Consider the following 19,182-nt stretch of genomic DNA (forward strand, 5'->3'; position numbering starts at 1 on the left):
TAATATATATATATATACTTTTATTATTCACCCGTTAACTCCATAATATGCCAATCACGAGCTAGTTTTCAGCAGTTACATTCCCTTGATCACGGCTGCAGAAGGATGTGATTAATTGGAAAACAGGGAGACCAGAGACACGGCCGGAGGTGACATCACGCAGCCTACGCCATTGCGATACAATTGTCAAGTTCAGTGGCGGTTTGGTAAAGCCGGTTCAGTTCTGTTCCCTTTGCCAGGGATTCTCACGTTTGTGAAAATTGGACCAACAAGTGGTGGGGTTCCATTTCCTGGTTTGACTTCTCAGTGGCTTTATCCAGAATCTCACTGGCAACTGATTACTGTAACACCAGCCCAACCTAAGAGAGCCAACGGGGAGAGGCAGAGTTGAGCTGACAGTTGTCCCGAGTCTGTCCCCCTCCCCTCTCCCTCCACCTCCCCCACTTCAGAAGTCCCACAGGACTGAGTCCGCACAGGGCCACTGGGCTGTGGGAGTGGACTCACTCAACCTCTACAAGGGTCTTCCTACATCCATCAGATCCTTCAAGAAAGCAACCGCCAGCAACCTGAGCATCGCTAGTCCCAAGGCCTCTCTCCAGCTCGTCTGTCACTTATTTTGTAAATTCTGATGATACCACAGCCTGGAGCTGCCCTCTGGAGCTGAGAGAGGAAGGGCTGAGGATCACGCTGGGATGAGGGCAGGAGCCCAGCAGAGGAAACCCCTCAGATCCTTAGACTAGAACCTTCCTGGCCAAGCGCGGGCAGCTGGACTTGCAGTTCCCTGAGGTGGTCCCCAGTGCCCTGCTGAGGTGGCTCACCTCGTGGGGAAAAAAGCTGGAGACAAGCTTCCTGCTTTTGGGTGGCTCTGGGGCCTGTTCCCTCTGCCACCCTCACACCAGCTGCTGAAGGGGAATGCGGACCCTGCCACTGCTGGGGCTCAGACCCGTGGCCCCATCTCTGCCGGCAACACGAACCCCCCGACCCCAGCTGCACTGGGCACGGACATACCTTCTCTGCTCCCATGCTGGGGCATTTCCAATTGTAAAGGTAATACTGCAGGTTGCCGTCCCCTATGCCAAACTTGAGCTTCTCCAGGAAGGTTTTGTTCTCCATGAGATCCAGTGCATTGAACACGTCGAACCCTTTCTACAGGGCAGCGGGGAGAGACAGGAACAGGTGAAGAGAGAGAAAAGCTGCCTCGCCTTCCTGCCCGTTTCTATCACATCGCAGCCCATGGCGCAGGCAGCCGGGAGAACACTCTCCCTTCGGAAGCCCCGGCTGCGTCCTCGTTAGATGCAGACTCCAGCCAGCACCTGCTCTCCAGGGGTGGTTCTCATGACTCTCGGAACGCCACCCCACCTGGCCCCTCGTGGCCCAAGTGCATCCTTGTGTCCTCAGTGTCCAGGTCGCTGCTCCTATGGTTCCATGTTAGGCTCCCCAAAACACCGGTCACTGGCACGGTCTTCTCTGGAGACCAAGCCCCGAAGCACTTCCTCTGAGAAGCTGGCTCCTATCGGCGGCTCAGCAGCTGAGCTGTCCCTTCACTCCCCGACACTCCGGCTACTAGGCCTCTGCTGTGGACCCTGCGCCTTTACGGCAGCGGATACGCTGCTCTTAGACCACGACAGACACTTCCTAAATCTCACCCAGTTGACCAGAAGGCCTTGCAGGGCACACGCTGACCTGGCCACCATCCGGCCGGCCCACGCGGCCTCGTCTCAGTTCGGGCAGGACCCACGACGAAGGGCTGACCGACGCTGACCTCTTCGGGGGTCAAAGAGGCCTGGGCCCCACCCCCCATGCCCTACAGTCAGCCGCTCCAATGACTCACCACGACAGAGACCAATCTCCCCATTCCCACGCTGGGGAAGTCGTAAGGAGAACCCCTTTACTCCCGGAGCAGGCCTGGCTATTCAGGCTCCTTGGCAGCGCCGCCCGTGAGAACGAAACTCACTGAAATAAACCAGGAGTTCAGTGCCTTCCCTTCACGTGGATGCTCCCTGCTCCCTCCTAGTTTTAGGCTGCTGGCTGAGACGTGCTGGGCCCCTTCCTACGCGGAGCGGGAGGCCGAGGAGGGCCGGAAGCCTCGGCGCACAGGCAGCTGTGCTCCCCACCGCTCCCACTGCCCCGTCCCCACGCATCTCCGGGCCCTCCGGTCTGCTCCTCACCATTTTGGCGAGAACAAGGGCGTCGCTCATGAGGTCTAGAAGAGGGGTCTGGGTGTGGACGTTGTAGAAAGAATAAGCAGCCTTTAGACTCTTGTGGGTCGGATGGTTCATGATGGTGGAGGGAAGCGTGTAAAAGCTCAGGAAGTCTGTCACCTCACCATTTGCATTCTGCAGGGAAAACAACACTAGGAGGCAATGTCGCGCACGCGCGGGGACCCTGCAGCCCGGGAGCGGCATGTTTCCTGCTGCTCCCACACCGCCCTCAGCAGCTCTGCCCCCCCGAGATGACTGGGTACACACAGAAACAGGGGGTGCAGGCAGGAGAGAACGCACTGGCCCAGGGCACTTGAGGACAGAGCCAGGAGGAGAATCCAGGCCGGACTGCGGCTGACCGTGCCGAGCGCCCTCCCTGCGCCTCGTCAGGGGCTCCTCGCGGCTCACACGCCCGCAGACTGTCGCGGACGCCTGGCCAGCACCACCACAAGCACGGCAGCCGGGGCTCAGAGGCCTACCCGAGGAAGAGGGGCCTAGTCCTCTCTACTCCGGCCCCCCGCCCCGGGGACTGCGGGAGGGGGCAGAGGCAAGAAGGGCTCACGCCAAGTCCAGAGGGCATCCTGTTAGCAAGGACAAGCTACAGCTTCCTGTCTTCAGGGAGGATCAAGCAAGGAGGGTCAAGGAAGGCCCCCCCTGGAGGGGGCCAACACTGCCAGCAGTCGGGTCTTCAGTCCCCGAGCCTGGGGAACCTAGCCACTGAAGGAGAATGCCTCTCAGGGGCCCAGGACACCCCTCCGCACTCACCTCCACCACGAAAGTGTCGATGATATTCTCCTGGGGGTAGAACCAGTGCTCCACCTCCTCCTGGCTCATGACTGGCGTGAGGTGAAACTGCTTCAGGTACCTGGTGAGAAGCTCGTGCACTACTGGAATGTCCTTTTTTCCCATTGGTCGCAGCCCAGCTGTCTTGGGCGTCTGGAAGGCAGACAGACGAGACGGTGTCAGGTGTGCCGAACATGAGCCTCTTGGCTCCCTCTCAAGCCCTGAGGGCACCGGAAACTTGACACGGTCTCCCTTCCTACCCCAACCCTGGAGGCATCCACCCAGGCCATCAAGAGAGAATCCTCAGTCACCCTTGCCAGCGGCCTCTCACTCACGGCCCCCACGCGCTCAGGCGCGAGTCCTGCCTCGTCAGTATCTTTGGCCCTCTCCCCCCTAGTGAAGGCCACCCTCTCTGGCTGAGGCTATTGCTTCGATCTCTTATCCACATGGCCCAGGCCACCTTCCTAAGAAAACACAACCCAGCACGCCCCTCCCTTGCTCTAAACTCCCTAACAGGGAGCAGAAGACCTTCCACCCTCTGGACCAGTTGGCAGACAGTTCTGACTGTCCTTTATGTCCCTCTAGCCCAGCAGGTCCCAACGGGGGTGATTCTGAGTATAAGACAATACTCTGAGACATTTTCGGTTGTCACAACTAGAAAGGGTGCTATCGACATCTAGCGGGTAGAAGCCAAGGAAACTACCAAACATCTTATAATGAACAAGACAGTCCCCACGACAGAATTACCCAGCCCCAAATGTTAACGGTGCCATGAGGGAGCAAAACCCTCGTGGACGTGCCGGCGTGGGCCCAGGCCCGGGCTACTCGTCGACCTGGCGAAGCCCTTCTTGGCTCCTCTCCTCCGAACCTTCGCCACCTTGTCCCACCGAGCTGTGGCTGATCTCCTATGCTGGTCTCTCTCCTCTAGACTAGGAGAGCCCTTCACAGACCAGCTCCTTGCTTAGGCATGTTGGAACCCCCAGGCCCAGCAGAGTCTACACCCGAAGCCCGCTCTGCCTGCGTGCTCAGACTCTGCCGCAGCAGTCTGCCTCCAGCCAGGCCTGCTGCAAGTTAAATTCTGAAGAAAAGCACCAAACTCCTGGGACTGCATCTTAAACCAGGATCCCACCCCACAGCTGCTTTTTCTTAAGAAAGGCTTCAGTGGAATGAACCCATCTCATGCTCTGGAGTAAATCCTGGGGCTGATAGAACATCCCCAAAGGTTCAAGACACAAAGGTGGGGTCAGCCAAATCTGAAAGCAGCGTGGCGTTACAGTTTATGTACCTCAGTTGCTGCGTGATTCAACTGCTTCCCTGTGTAGAAACTGCTTTTAAAAGAGCTGTTCCAGGACCTCAGCCACCCAAATTCCTCAGTAAGCCTGATGTCTCCGGGGAACACTTACTGACCTCATTTCTACATGGCAGCAGCTCCCACAAGGACACCTCGAATTCTGCACTGAAAGGGGCTCTCACCCACAGGCGGGGAGATCCAGAGACATTCTTCTGGGCTACAACACCGCTTTAAGAATGCTGCCTGTCTAGAACTCAGGACAAATCTGTCTTCACAACAGGAAGAGGAGACACCATCACAGCCCCCCCCCAAATCTGTTTTTTGGGGCAGTATCCAACTGTCACAGTCTCTCAAAACAGGACACGGCTGACCCGGACCCAGTGCTGGACCAGCCCGATCCCAGGGTGATTAAGTCAGTCTGGTGGCTGACGAAGGCAAGCGGGCAGCCCCCCTGATCAGCGGGCACCAGTAACCGCGCTGACCCTGGAAGCTCTGCGGGAGGACAAGCGACTTTCAGGTCATTAGGATCCTGAAACCAGGCGCAACGGGAGAATGAGGAGAAGCATTTCTTTCATTGGAAAATTAGGTAAACTGAGACCCAGAACAGAAAACCAGCTGACTCCAGGCTGCCTACTCCTTCAACAGACAAATCTGGATCGGGGGACTGGGATTAGAAATCTGGGCACCCCGAGGCACCTGGGTGGCTCAGTCGTTAAGCGTCTGCCTTCGGCTCAGGTCATGATCCCAGGGTCCTGGGATCGAGCCCCGCATCAGGCTCCCTGTTCAGCGGGAAGCCTGCTTCTCCCTCTCCCACTCCCCCTGCTTGTGTTCCCTCTCTCGCTGTGTCTCTGTCAAATAAATAAAATCTTAAAAAAAAAAAAAAGAAATCTGGGCGCCCCTCACAGGCTGGAGTCACCCCTCCTTTCCCCAACCGAGGCCTGGCAGACGCTCTGTAGCTTATTTACACGGGCTCTGGGCAGTGTTGCAGCTCAGTGAGCAGGTTTATCTATTTGTGCCTCGCTTGGGCTACAGTCACAAAGAATAGGTGTTCTCTGAGCTCATCAACAGATGACACGGAAGCTAGCCCAGGTGCAGATGCAAGAGAACTGAGAAAGTCAAACTAAAATAAAATCCTTGCTATAGACAGCAGAGACAACAGAGACAGAAAGTCGAGGAATTAGGAAACTCTGAGTTGGGTCACTTTTCGGACCCCCGCCCTGCCCAAGCCTTGAGGCGTTCCTGCCGAGGGCCCAGCTCTCAGCCTCTCCCGCCCCCGCCCATCGCGCCCGCAGCACCACTGGCCTCTGGCAGTCGGTAGAGCTTCATGGTACGCTGCATGGTCATATTTCTGCTCAGGTGGGAGAACTTCACTTCAATTAGCTTCCGTGGGTTTAGGGACCGATGCCAGTACCTGTGGGGGACACAGATGTCCTGTCCTCAGAGGATTCTGGCAAGTCCCGTGGAGAGCGAAGGCATGGAACTCTCCAGATGGCCAGCAGGTGGCGGGAGAGACCCGCCAGGCCCCATGAGCGCCAGTGCCCGGTGGTGGGCTCTCCAACGGCCCCCCAGTAAATGCAGGGCTGCCACAGCTCTTTCCGAATTTTCTTTCTATTTTTCTTCCCCAAATTCTAAAAGCCAAGTCCATGAAAAGACTTGAAGTTCTCAGAATGTGTACCCTCCTCCTCCCTCCTCTACTGCATTTGCCTGGTGTTTCACTTCTGATGTTCTTGAGGCAGAGACTGTTCAATTCCTTCAAACAGCTTTCTGAGGCAGAGGCGGTCCCCTGTCACCCAGGGATCAAACATGTTCTCTTTGGCCCACAGAATATTCAAAATAAAATTGAGCCAACCCCTTAAAACTCTTGGACATTTACCATCAAAACCCAGATTTGGGCTGGTCCTTAAAAACTACCACAAAACCCCAGTGGAATGACCTATTTCCAAAAGGCAGGAATCAGTGGGAGCGGAGGACGGCTGACCCCTCTGGACAGGGCACCCACTCTCCAGTCTGTTCCTACAAATTCCCCCTTCACTCTTCCGTGCTCCCCCCGTCCCGGCTCCCGTGGGCAGCCACCAGCCATCTCGTCAGGCAGGAGAGAAGCAGGACGCTCTCGGGCATGCACCGACTGAGGGCCAGAGCTGTGACTCAGCACACGAGCTCCTTAGCGAGAGCGAGCACACCAGGACTTTGAGGGCCTCGCAAGAGATCTCTACCTGCAGGTGCCAACAGGCTTTGGTAAAACCACCCCGGCAGTGTAAACAGCTTGGAAAATGCCCTCCAGGTGAACTCGCCGGGTTATCTCCCGGATCAAGACCGGAGCCACCCTCTTGGAGCGCAGCTTCTTGTGGACACACAGGAAGTTGATCTCCACCATCTTCTTCTCTCTGGAGAGAAAGGAAAAACCCCCAGTACCCAGCTTTTAACGGGGAAGGTAATCCCTTCAAGACGCAGGCGCCACCGCATAGGGAGGGGGCCCTTCAGCTGAGGCTTGCGTTCTGCCGCCGCCGGCACCCAGCAGCTGGTACTTGGGGTCCCCCCGGGCCCGCTGCCCCAGGCAAGGAACCCACTCCTTTCAGCCAGACCCCACGTTCGAAAGTAGGTGAGACTCAAGCCAACTCCTTTATTTGGCCGCATCACCAGGATCTGCCTGGTGAACCCCCACCAGCAGGATGGGGGAGTCCCACCTGTAGCTGGCAGGGTACCTCAGACTAAGTCAAGGGCTATCCTGGAATTTCAAGGGTTCTGACTCCCACAAGAATCCCAGGCCTGTAAGCCCAGAAGACTGTGGCGGCTGGTTCTGATGTTTCCAGGGAAAATGAAGAGCAGAGCTCAGAGGCCCCACGACTGTTCGGACGTTGAGTCACACTGGCTCGGGCCCACTTATGAAGCTGCTCAAGTGCACAACCGTGTGACAGGTGTTGTAAGTGCCAACACGGGGCCCCTGTGCAGGTATCCTGGCCCTCACGGTGGGCCCCATCCAGCCCAGATTGCGAACAAGAGAACCAGCAGCAACTCTGAGCAAAGGAGACGGTTCCTGCCATGAATTTCTATTCCCAGGACCTGAGCTCCTTCCCTTCACCTTTTCTTTCGTGAAGGTATGTGCATCTTTTCTCCCCTGCTCCCAGACCAGGGAGGAGGGCAGCGATGTGGGGAGTGATGCCGGTGCTTACGTATCATAGATGTGGATGTTTGCCGGGATGGCACTGATGAACCCAACCAGCTTCCGACTCGACACCACTCGAACCCCGCAGTGCCACTGGGGGAGCCAGCCAGGTGGCCGGAGAGCCCTAGAAGAGAGACAGTAACCACTGACCAGTGCGCTGGGCAGATGGCTTGCGCACCATACCCGAGTCTGTTCTCACCTCCTGCTCCACCTCCCTGGAGGTTAAGAGCTAATTCTCTTTAGGGCTAAGCCCTCCCGGACACACATGGGGTCGAGCCAGAGCCCCTTCCTGCTGCTCAGCCCACCTGGCCTACGCACCCACCCAATTCAAGGCTGTCATACTGAGGACTTTGCAACCGATCGAACTTCTTTGTGCCTGCTCACTTTCTAGCTTAAGCCAGATGACCGGCTCCGCGTCCAAGGGGTCCCATGGTTGTCAATCGATTATGGAGCCCCCGGAGCTCTGGTTTCCACCCACCCTCTGGGCACCATCACCCCCTCTATATGCCTGCCCAAGTCTTCCCTTTCAGGCAGTCCCTCTCCAGTTCAGCCTCATGCCTCTACATCCCCGGATACTCAACACGTGCCAGGAGGCTGGAGGCCTCAGCCAAGCAGGGCCATTTTCAGATAACTAAGCACATTCAGGAACTGGGTAGAAAATGACTCTTTTTTCTTTTGAAATCTCATCCCTCCTTCCCTTCCTACACCAGGTCACCATATAACACACGATCTCTTCTTCGTGTGATGGACTCTGATGCCACCAAGGCCTCTCTCACCCAGTCATTCCACCTTAAATAAGGTTTCGATTCTTAGCTCCACTGGAAACAACTTTCCTTCAGATGTGGGAACTCAAAATGGACACCCTAATTTGCCATTCGAAGGCTGGTTCTTAGCAGGGATGAGAAAGTGGGCCCACCGCGCGCCCCACCCGAGTCGCCAGGAAGGCCTCATGGCTCACCACAGCAGGAAGTCCGGGGAGTAGTCGAATCGGAACATATTGTCGTCATCCTCCACATAATTCTCATTCAGGAGGCCGTAGAGCTCTTTCAGCTGCAGAGACACAAGCAGCTGCTTCAGAGCCACCCTGCCATGGGCGGGGCGGGGGTGGGTGGGGAGAGGCAACCCCACCTCCCTGGGGCTCTAAGCTTTCCAGAAGGACAAGGCAAACTATGAAAAACCATGTTTCATCTCATAAATCCTTTTCGCTCCAGGCATGGCAGGGACTCTTCTGGAACAAGCACCCTAGCTGTACGAGGAAACCGAGCCACCGAGAGGTAGAGCGGCAGACTTCAAGACATACGGTGGCAGAGCAAGAATGTCATCCACCTAACCAGCCGCTCCATCGTTAAGACAGGGAACAAATGAATAGATGAACAAGACAAACAAATGCACGGCAGAAAGGTATCGCCTGGGGGAGCTACAGAGCTTAACTCTCAATCTGCCTGAGAAGTCAGGTGCTATTTAATGCGGCATCTTGAGGGGCGCCTGGCTGGCTCGGTTGGTGGAGCATGTGACTCTTGATCTTGGGTTGGTAAGTTTGAGCCCCACATTGGGCGTAGAGATTACTTAAAAAATAAAATCTTTTTTTTAAGATTTTATTTATTTATTTGACAGAGAGAGAGACAGCGAGAGAGGGAACACAAGCAGGGGGAGTGGGAAAGGGAGAAGCAGGCTTCCCGCCGAGCAGGGAGCCCGATGCGGGGCTCGATCATGACCTGAGCTGAAGGCAGACGCTCAACGACTGAGCCACCCAGGTGCCCCAAAAAATAAAATCTTAAAAAAAAAAAAAAGAAATGTGCGTCTTGGGCAGGCCTCAGAGGCAACAGACAGGGGGCCAAGGTGGGGTATGTGTGTATGTGTGTGTGTGTCTGCTCCAACCTGCTTGGATCAGCTCTCAAGAGAGTCCTTAAGGAAGGCCTGGGTAGCATCTGTCTCCATATGATGGCAGGGCTCACTGAAAGTGGCCCCCAAACCACACTGCGGCCTGCCCAGGCCTACTCACCACACCACGGTCCCCCAGGTCCAAGGCATCCCAGGTGAAGCCCTGGGGCAGGGTATAGGGCTCCTGGCGGATGTTGTCTTTGTCAGGCTCCACAGGCCCATGGGTGTTCACCACTTCTCCTAGAAGAAGAGCATAGCTGTGAGCCTCACCCTCTGTCTTGGCGCGGGGGTGGGGAGGGGGTGGGGAAGAGGGAGGGAAGGGGCTCAGCTCAAACATCGACCACAGCAAATTCCTCCTGTCCCTAGGAGCCCTCCGTCTGAAGAACACCCTGTGCTTGGCAACTGCAGACCATCTCTCCAGCTACCCTGAGTCCCCAGCTGAGAGCCAACTCAGTAGCAAAGCCTCAGAACAATCACTAAGATCCAAGGTGGTTGGTTTTTTGGAAATTCTTTTAAATCTCCCTTTGGTTACTAAATGGCAAACATTTGTCTTGACTAATTTGGCTTCCTGCCTCCCGGCTGGTATAAAAAGGACCGTCATGGTCCTGGCCCAGGCCCATCAACCTGGATGGATTTAGAAGGAGCTGCAACAAGGCTGCTTTTGTGTCAACAGCAACAACAATGTACTGGGCCCACTGCTGAACCAGATGATGGCATCGAGGCACCAGGCTCCATCTCGGCCCGGCCAGCCTCGGCTTTCAGCAACATGGGCCAGTTAACCACTGCTGCCGACTTGGTTCCTCAGTGCTTACAGAGTCCTACAAGCGTCTGTAGCCTGAATCGCTGATCTACACGATGCTGCCGGCTAGTCACCCTCTGACCCAACCTCTGCACCCTGGACAGACGCCGCTCCTCTGGGGAGCATGCGGACAGGGCTCGGGGGCGCTCACGTGATACAGCCCTGATGCCCTCGCGGCCAAACTGGACTCGTGATACACCTGAACAAACCGATCACTTAATTGTGGCCCTTGGAATGATTCGGTTTCCACAGTTCAGAGCTTGTTCACATTCACACTGGTAAGAACGCAATGTTTAGTACATTTTGAAAACGGCCTTCGAAAGGGACCCACTCAGTATACTGCTTTGATCCCAGCATCAGGCTCTGTACACACTCGGCACTCAATTCAGGATTTTACTGACTTGCAGACCCCTGGCCCAAATACGTCATTCTAACGTGTTAAAGGCAGAGGTAATGGATCCATGGGGCAGGTGTAGTGGAAGAGGCCACCTCAGGCTATGAGCTGAGGACAACACCGTTAGGACTGACCATCTCACTCTCTCTCACTCAGCACATGTACCAAGCACCGACCTGCACCAGACATTGTGCACAAGGATACAGCGGGGAAAAGACAAGGTCCCTGTCCCCACAAGATGGACCATCTTCTGGGGAAGTATTTAATAAGTGCTAGGGGTCACAAACTGGAAAGTGCAGGCAACAATGGGGACACATAGCAAGGAAGCAACCGGCCACCTCCAATTTACCACCCGGCTTCCCAGGAGGTTTGCTTGGGAAAGAGGTTATATTTTTCTCACCTAGTTTAGAAACCAGCCTTTTGATTTATTCATAAAATAGCCCTTATGAATTAATTTAATGTAAATCAATCTACTTCCAATCCACTGCCATGTGAAATGTTTAGAGCCTACAAAGCCGAGAGGGCTAGACCCTTGGAAAGTTCCAAGGATCTCCCTGCTAGTCTTGAGGAGGTGCTGGTCAGTTCCCTGCCTTGTACTGAACTTATACCTTTTCCAAAATACATTTAACTTCAGAACCTCCTTCTTCTTATTTTTTCCTAAATGATTTCCATGGGCAAGATACTGGTAGTCTTCCCCACTGTACTACAATCATCTCAAGGCTGAATCTTTTCCCTTAGGCTGGTTACTAGGCCCTTCATGCAATGAGCATTTCCATTCACTCCTTCACCTCGTGTTCATGGAATCCCAGAGCGCAGGAGTTCTGGAGCGGGAGCCGGTGAACGGGATGGCATAGGCCCTCATCATCATGGGCACCCAAAAGACAGGTGAGCAGGCACCTGCCCCCCAGCAGGATGAGGGCCCCTGACCATGATAAGCCAGCTCTCCTAGGTCATCTCAAGGCTGTTTGAGATCTGCAAGACATAGCTGACAAAGCAGAGTTCCAGGACACAATGAAAAAACTGACACCACTTTTAACAGGTTCACAGTCTGGGGTGCCAACGGAGCTGAGGAGAGGCCCTAGGCTCCTGCACTGTCCTCCGGCCAGCGCCCAGCATCACAGCTTCCGCCTGTGCGGAGAGGGTCTTCACCTTCACAGGGCTCTTGAGCGCCTCCTGCTGCGCAGATGTGGGAGACTGCCACAGAGAATGGTGGGGGTATAGCCAATGATCACTAGGCCACCTGGACCCAGTAACCGATTAAGGATGCTGGGAACTTTAAAAAGAAAACCCTGGACTTTAAGAGGGCTTCGTTCTGTACACTCTCCCCCCAAAATTCTCTCTGCCTTCCAACATCAAAGATCCAAAACCACGCACCACAGCAACCGTGAACGACTTGGAAGCAAAGAATGTGAGATCTGGGAGACTTTAAACCAAACGGACAAGACAAGGAAGAGAGTGAGAGTGGGGAGGCTTCCCAGAAAAACCACGTACAAGTCTGAGCTCTCCCCTGGGTAGTTACTTGTACAAACGAATCTAAGAGTGGCGAAATTCCAAACCATGGAGGGGATCAAAAGTTTATCTGGGAACAGAATTGTGCATATATTTGGGAACACAGAACTGTCACTGTCACACAGCCTAAAACAGCTGCTGTTCAGAAGGCCCTTCGATGGCGAATTTAGGACTGCAAACTTCTAAAAAATTCCAGGTCTCTTCAGTGGAATACAACCTAATCACACCTCTCCCAACAAGGTGGGGAGTAAACAGTACGCTTGATAGGCTTCATGGCCAGTGGTGCCATTTCCCACCACTGGTGGGAAAAATCACGGCAAGAAGCTGTAAGTCGCACTGCTCTGAGGAGAACTAGGCTGGGACCTCAGCCATGCAGACCAACTGAAGCCTCTAATGTGCTGCTCTCTGCGGGCTGCCTCACGAAAACAACGGAAGCCTTCCTTTGGGCCTGACCATGGACCTGAAAGGCAGACTGGTCAGGTGCTCAGAACAACGGCCCTCCCCCCAGGACCCCACACCACACATGGCCCAGGAGGCACTTCCAGAAGAAATACAGCTGAGCTCGTTCCACTTTCCTGAGGGCGTCAGGGCTCCTGAAGCACCTGTGTGGCTTTCTCACAAACTTTCTGACAACAAAGCTGGAGCACTCTCTATATTTACAGGTGGAGAAATGGAGGCAGACAACATAGAGTAACTGGACTGATGAGGAACAGAAGTCCATGGACCCCAATTCATCTCTATGAAGAATGGAGCTAAGTTACCCATTTGCAAATTCTTAATGAAAAATAAAATTGGACCAAAAACCCCAAAACCCATCTGAAAACTGGGCCAAGATGCCTGGCGGCACCACAAAATGCCTCATCAAGCATTTCACTCAGAGGCGGAGCGTGTTGCTCTCTACATTCTTCCTGCTCCTTGGCGGGGAGTGGTCACTGGGACCCATTCCTGGTAATGCCCTACTAACAGCATTACTGTGACCCAAAGCCTTGCTGGAGGGCTTAGCCAGTGGGCCTAGGACCTGGCTGACCTGGGCAGCCTGACAGACAAGGCGGATGGGTCGGGCCAGGGTTCTGGAATAGCGCCGGCTGCCGAATCACCACTCCTCACATCCAGGCAGTGCTTGCTTCTGGATTGTGACTGAGCTGTCCAAGAACTGCATCTGCTCTAGAGCAGTGTCTGAAACCTGCAAAGTGGACACAAACGCCCTCCAGGTTCCGATTCTACAGGTCTGAGGTGGGGCCTGAGAGTTTGCATGTCTATAAGCTCTTAGGCAATGCCCACCCTGCTGGTCTGAGGACCACACTTTGAGTAGTACTGCCCAATTATCACATAGACCCCACCTCTGGAATAGATCATCTCTGTGGGCACAGCCGCCCCTCTCCCCTCTCCAGTCTTTGGCCCTGCCCTGCCCCCGCCCCCCCCCCCCAACATTCTGGAAAAGACCAGTCACTTAAATTTGGTATCTGAACACATGTCTTCTCAACACACTTTCTTAGTCACAGAGAAAACAGGCATTGGGCCATCAATAGGTCCAGAATCATGGTGCAACCGCTCCAGAAATTTTTTGTCAACAGTGACATCCGAAGTTAGCCATCATCGTTAGCTGTGGCTCAATCTCAGCAGGCATCTCTAACTCTACTATGTCAGTCTCTCTAGAATCCTTTGAGCTTTTCTGCTTGTCCCATCCCTTTAAGAGCTCAGTATAGCTTTTTTAAATTTTTTTTTTTTTTAAGATTTTATTTATTTGCGAGAGAGAGAATGAGAGACAGAGAGCATGAGAGGGAGGAGGGTCAGAGGGAGAAGCAGACTCCCCGCCGAGCAGGGAGCCCGATGCGGGACTCGATCCCGGGACTCCAGGATCATGACCTGAGCCAAAGGCAGTCACTCAACCAACTGAGCCACCCAGGCGCCCTCAGTATAGCTTTTTTAAAGGGTGCCAACCAGACCTGCACAAGGCATTCCCGGGGTTGAGCCATCACTGTTAGGCAAAATGTCAAGTTACGTGTAGTTGGGAAGCATGCACTGGCTGAGAGACAAAGGGAAAGGGCTGAGGGGGGCGCCTGGGTGGCTCAGTTGGTTAAGCGTCTGCCTTTAGCTCAGGTCATGATCTCAGGGTCCTGGGATCAAGCCCCACATCGGGCTCCCTGCTCAGCAGCCTTCTCCCTCTGCTCCTCCCCTCTGCTTGCGCCCTCTCTCTCTCAAATAAATAAAATAAAATCTTTAAAAAAAAAAAAAAAGGGGAAAGGGCTGGGGACTCGGCCCACCCCAGGGCCAGACATCTGCCCGATAAACAAGATGGTCTCTCTACAAAATCTCTGTAGGAAGACAGACCCGTGAGCACACAACCCCACTCGGCCTGTGCCAAAATACTGTTTTTCTTTGTAGCTTTATAGTAGATGATGATGGACTAAAGGAATCAGTACTTGTTCTCAATATGTACTCCTGTGAACCAGTAGGTCCCTGAGCATTAGTGTTTTCTATACAGCATTTTTAAGACCACCCTCTAAAAATAACCACCAAGGAACGCCAGGACTCTACCACCCTCCCCCCACAAATTCGGTGTGGCACCCAAAGCACAGCTAAGACACATCCTTCCCCATCCCCTGGGGAAGAAAGCACATACATACCCAGTTTGGGGACAGGCTGCGTGTCCCAGAACTGGTAGCTTCGCTTGCTAGCCTCCTCCATGGTTTTGGCAGGCCCCTGACCCACTGAGAACAGTTCAATGGCCTTCTGTATTTCCTGGATCCTCTCGGCTGGCAAAGAGTTCATCTGGATGAGATAAAGTTGGGGAGAGAAAAGGCTCATTATGTTAATAAGCACTTTTGATTAATCACAAGTGTAAGCGTTAAGGGGTGCAACTCAAGGAATGGGTATGGTTCCTCCATCCCAAACCCAGAGGTCAGATGTCATATGACAACCAGAGAAAGAGTGGTTGGCGATGGGCTCTCTGAAAGGTGGGTGCTTCCTACGGGGTTTCTCCTTCTTAGTCTCATGATGTTTGGTGGCAAAAGGAATACATGCTCAGTGTAAAATTTCAAACAATGCAGAAATATATACTACATATAGAAAGTAAACACCCAACAAGCCCGCCCCTTAAATATAATCCTTATCAACAGTCTTAATTTAGGAGGTGTAGGGTGAGAAGAGGCAAATATAATTTCACACTTTTTTGCATGCAAGCTTCAAGCACACACACGCACAATTTTCCAAAAAACTAGAATTGGTCATATGGTATTATTCTACATGCTGTTCTTCCTTAAACACTAAGTCTTAGGGATGCCTGGGTGGCTCAGTCGGTTAAGCGGCTGCCTTTGGCTCAGGTCATGATCCCAGGGTCCTGGGATCGAGTCCCACATTGGGCTCCTTGCTCAGTGCTCTTGCCCTCTCCCTCTGCCTGCCACTCCCCCTGCTTGTGCTCTTTCTCTGACAAATAAATAAATAAAATCTTAAAAAAAATAAAAAACACTATGTCTTAGAGACCCTTCCATGTGGACATGCAGACCTGCTCATTCGAACTGAGTCCACTTTGTGGATAGAGCACAATATATTTTGCAAGTCCCTCGCTGATGGGCATTTTCGTGATTTTGTTCTTCAGCTTTACAAAAAATGCCATAATGAACTTTCTTGTACATCTATTTTTGCTCATTGGGATATGCATTCCTGCCACATAAAGTCTAAGAAAGAGATTTTCTGGGTCAAAGGATATGCACATTTGAAACTGTAATATATATTGTCAATTTGCTCTCTAAAAAGAGAATATCAGTTAATAATCCAATGAACAGTGTGTTCATTTAATATGAATTAATAACCCAGTGAGCACGTGTTTCTCCTGACCCTCATCATTAGATTTACCAAATCTTAAACTCTACCAATCTAGGAGGAAAAAAATATATTAATTTTAATTTTTTTCATTGTAATTTAACTATCTTTTCATACACTGATTGAACATGTATTTTTAATTGTGTAAACTGCCTACTCATTTCATGATTTTAAATTGATTGGTTCAAATACTGCAAATATCTTCCCAGTCTGTTGTTTATCTTTTTAACTTCTACAGAGATTATTTAAATTTGTCAATTTTTCTTTTATGACTTCCAGGTCTTATGTCAGGCTTACGATTATATAAAAATACTCATAATTTCTTCTGGTATTTTTACTATACCATTTTTTAAATTTAGATTCAGAAGGACAAGGAGAACATAAACTAACATGTTTACATTGCTTATTCCTGGGAGGTAGGACAAGCGATTTTTTTCTTCCTCTTGTTAGGTTCTTCCTAAATTCTTGACAATGAACTGCACCCCTCTCACAAAGAGGGAAAGGGAGGCTATGTAAATGGTATTTTGTTAAATGTTTCTAATTCCAAAGTGAACCATTCTGACACACGCTGGAGCTCAAATACCCGTAGAGTCTTCCAAACACCCACCCCCAGACAAACTCATGAAACAAATAAAAGTCTCTAAAGCCAAAGCATGGGCTTGGGCTAGAATCCCTGGCCCAACGACCTGGCTGAGCACTGCTCTCATCTTTATTTTTTTTTAAGTAGGCTCTATGTCCAACGTGGGGCTCAAACTCTCAACTCCTAGACCAAAGTTGCATGCTCATGGCCTTTAGGTGGCTTAGTCGGTTAAGTGTCTGCCTTCAGCTCAGGTTATAATCCCGGAGTGCTGGGATTGAGTCCTGGGCTCGAGCCCCAGGATGAGCTCCCTGCTCAGCAGGGTATCTGCTTCTCCTTCTTCCTCTGCCCCTTCCCCCGCTTGTGTGCACACGTGCTCTCTCAAATAAATAAATAAAATCTTAAAAAAGAAAAAAAAAAAGAGTTGCATGCTCTACCACCTGAGCCAGGTAGGCACCCCACTGCTCGCATCTTTAAAATGAAGAAGACCCCCACCTCCCTGGTAGGGATGTTGAAGGTTTAGGATTAATTTATTTATTTTTATTTTTATTTTTTTTAAAGATTTTATTGATTCATTCGAGACAAAGAGAGAGAGAGAGCACGAGCAGGGGGAGAGGCAGAGGGAGAAGCAGGCTCCCTGCTGAGCCAGGAGCTGAACATGGGGCTCGATCCCAGGACCCTGGGATCATGACCCAAGCCGAAGGCAGATGCTTAACCATCTGAGCCACCCAGGCGCCCCATTTAGGATTAATTTAAATGAAGTGCCTGGCAAGAACCTGGCCAACATGGTGGTCAATAATGGTGTTTGGTTTTATTTTTTTTTTCCCCATAGGGGATTTAATATTGAGAACAGGAAAAAATCACTTGAAGCCATTTCTCAACAAGGTAGGAGATTCAAGCTGGAGTACAACATTTGTGGCATAAAACCAAGTGTGGGTACACTGGAGTGAGACTGGATTTCTTGTGAGGCTTAGACACTGTTCTAGAGGTAATTCTAAGAGAGGGATTGTATGTTCAAGCTTCTCCTGGGGTCTACTCTGAAGGGGGCAGCACTTAACCTGAAAGAAAAGGTTTTCTTTGTTAAATGTTGTTTTATTTACAAAACAAACCAATCCCCCCCCATACTTCCGGGTTTCGGGTCAGTGTGTCAGTCTTAGGTCGTCTGGTCTAGGCCAGTGGTTCTCAGCTGTGGAGCTCAGCAGTGCACTCTGTGGGACCTGCGGTTTCCAGCACAAGGACTACGGCAATCAGAGAATGCTTGCAATACATAAAGGGTGGCCTTAAAAAGAGCAGGCCTTTTCTTCTCCCAGTGGCAGGGACTCAAGGCAGGAAGGACGGAGAACCACTGCTCTAGGCAGCAGGGGCCGTCCGGCGGGATCGCTCTCAGGCACCCCACAGAGCACCACATGCATCCCTGTACCTGCGTGTACGGAGGGGGCCACATGCTCAGGAGACAGTGTCTAACCTGCTGTGGCTCTTAAGGTACCGAGAGCAGTTTCATCACCTAGGTCTAGGGCAGCAGAGGGCAGCAGAGGGATCCAACTCCACCATCTTGAAGTAATACCAGTGGAGAGGGTCAATCTGAATTGTTCCTATACATTGACCCCCAAACTCTCTCCTCTGAAAAAGCAACTCTCAGTCACACGAAAACAGAGCCTCCTTGTTACCTTCACAGGCTGATCCTGGGCTGAATCTGTCTCACTGCCTTTCTCTTTCTTCTTTTTTTGTTTCTTTTTCTTCTTTTTGGCTCCAGTGTCATTGGCTGGACTCAAACCACTGTAAGACAAAGTAAATACTGATGCAGGGTTTTTAAAAAATCATCCGTTTTGAGCTACACTGACAAAGAGCTTTCTGTGGAGCCAGATCTTCCTTAATCAGGCCTGTTGGCTTCAGAAGACGACTAGAGAATCCAGGTCCCAGCAAATGCAGCTCTCCTCACTCCCACCAGCTCTGGGGGGTGAGAGTTGGGTGGGAGAGGGGGCCTGTGCCAGAAATGTCCTATTTGTTTGGAAGGACCTTTTCAATTCTTGCTTTTATTTGATGTTTATTTTCTTCAGATTGCTAGAGTGCTGTAACCAAAGGCAAATGATAATTGTTAACAGGGCATTCGTACCACCAACACTTCCTTAGAGCCCTGAATTTAAAATGATGACAGCCCAAAGCGGTCTTTTTGGACACCCTTCCTCATCCCCACTCTCACTCTCCCAGTGCATCACGTTTAGTGAAATTCCCCAGCTGGATCTAAAGCTCAAGGCAGTACTGCAAAGGGAGGAAGGAAGGAGGAAAAAGGCAGTTTCACATTGCTGCGAACTGTGTCCAAGCTAGTGAAACAGTCGTGAGCACTGCCGAAATCAAGCCTGCAGGACCTAGGGCGACTGTCAGCTGGCTCAGACTGGGTGATCACCACGGGCAAAACCCAGTACCTGGGGTCTGGGGAAAAGAACAGTGAAGCACCCACCCACTCCTGCCACAAAGCAACTACATGAAACATGCCTGTGAGCCCAGTAAAGGGGAGAGGCCCTCTGCATGACACACCCCACGAATGCAGCAAAAAACAGTCTCGGGGCGCCTGGGTGGCTCAGTCGGTTAAGCGACTGCCTTCGGCTCAGGTCATGATCCTGGAGTCCCGGGATCGAGTCCCGCATCGGGCTCCCTGCTCGGCGGGGAGTCTGCTTCTCCCTCTGACCCTCCTCCCTCTCATGCTCTCTGTCTCTCATTCTCTCTGTCTCAAATAAATAAATAAAATCTTTAAAAAAAAAAAA

At 52.1% G+C, this 19,182-nt stretch overlaps 1 protein-coding gene across 1 annotated transcript in view; it reads right to left on the reverse strand.

Annotated features, from left to right (window-relative positions):
- NMT1 (N-myristoyltransferase 1) overlaps window positions 1–19,182 on the reverse strand; it is a 26,834-nt gene continuing 7,652 nt past the window's right edge. The window contains exons 2-12 of the mRNA XM_081804823.1: window positions 18,088–18,196; window positions 14,649–14,793; window positions 9,441–9,559; window positions 8,397–8,488; window positions 7,446–7,562; window positions 6,489–6,659; window positions 5,578–5,686; window positions 2,967–3,137; window positions 2,169–2,336; window positions 1,009–1,146; window positions 1–359 (exon numbers count right to left, since the gene is read on the reverse strand). Coding sequence (XP_081660949.1) covers window positions 339–359; window positions 1,009–1,146; window positions 2,169–2,336; window positions 2,967–3,137; window positions 5,578–5,686; window positions 6,489–6,659; window positions 7,446–7,562; window positions 8,397–8,488; window positions 9,441–9,559; window positions 14,649–14,793; window positions 18,088–18,196 — 1,360 coding nt within the window. The 3' untranslated portion in view covers window positions 1–338. The remainder of the gene's footprint in view (window positions 360–1,008; window positions 1,147–2,168; window positions 2,337–2,966; window positions 3,138–5,577; window positions 5,687–6,488; window positions 6,660–7,445; window positions 7,563–8,396; window positions 8,489–9,440; window positions 9,560–14,648; window positions 14,794–18,087; window positions 18,197–19,182) is intronic.

This window comes from Leptonychotes weddellii, chromosome 15 (assembly GCF_054177405.1).
Source record: "Leptonychotes weddellii isolate Sample4059 chromosome 15, ASM5417740v2, whole genome shotgun sequence".
NCBI classification, from domain to species: domain Eukaryota; kingdom Metazoa; phylum Chordata; class Mammalia; order Carnivora; family Phocidae; genus Leptonychotes; species Leptonychotes weddellii.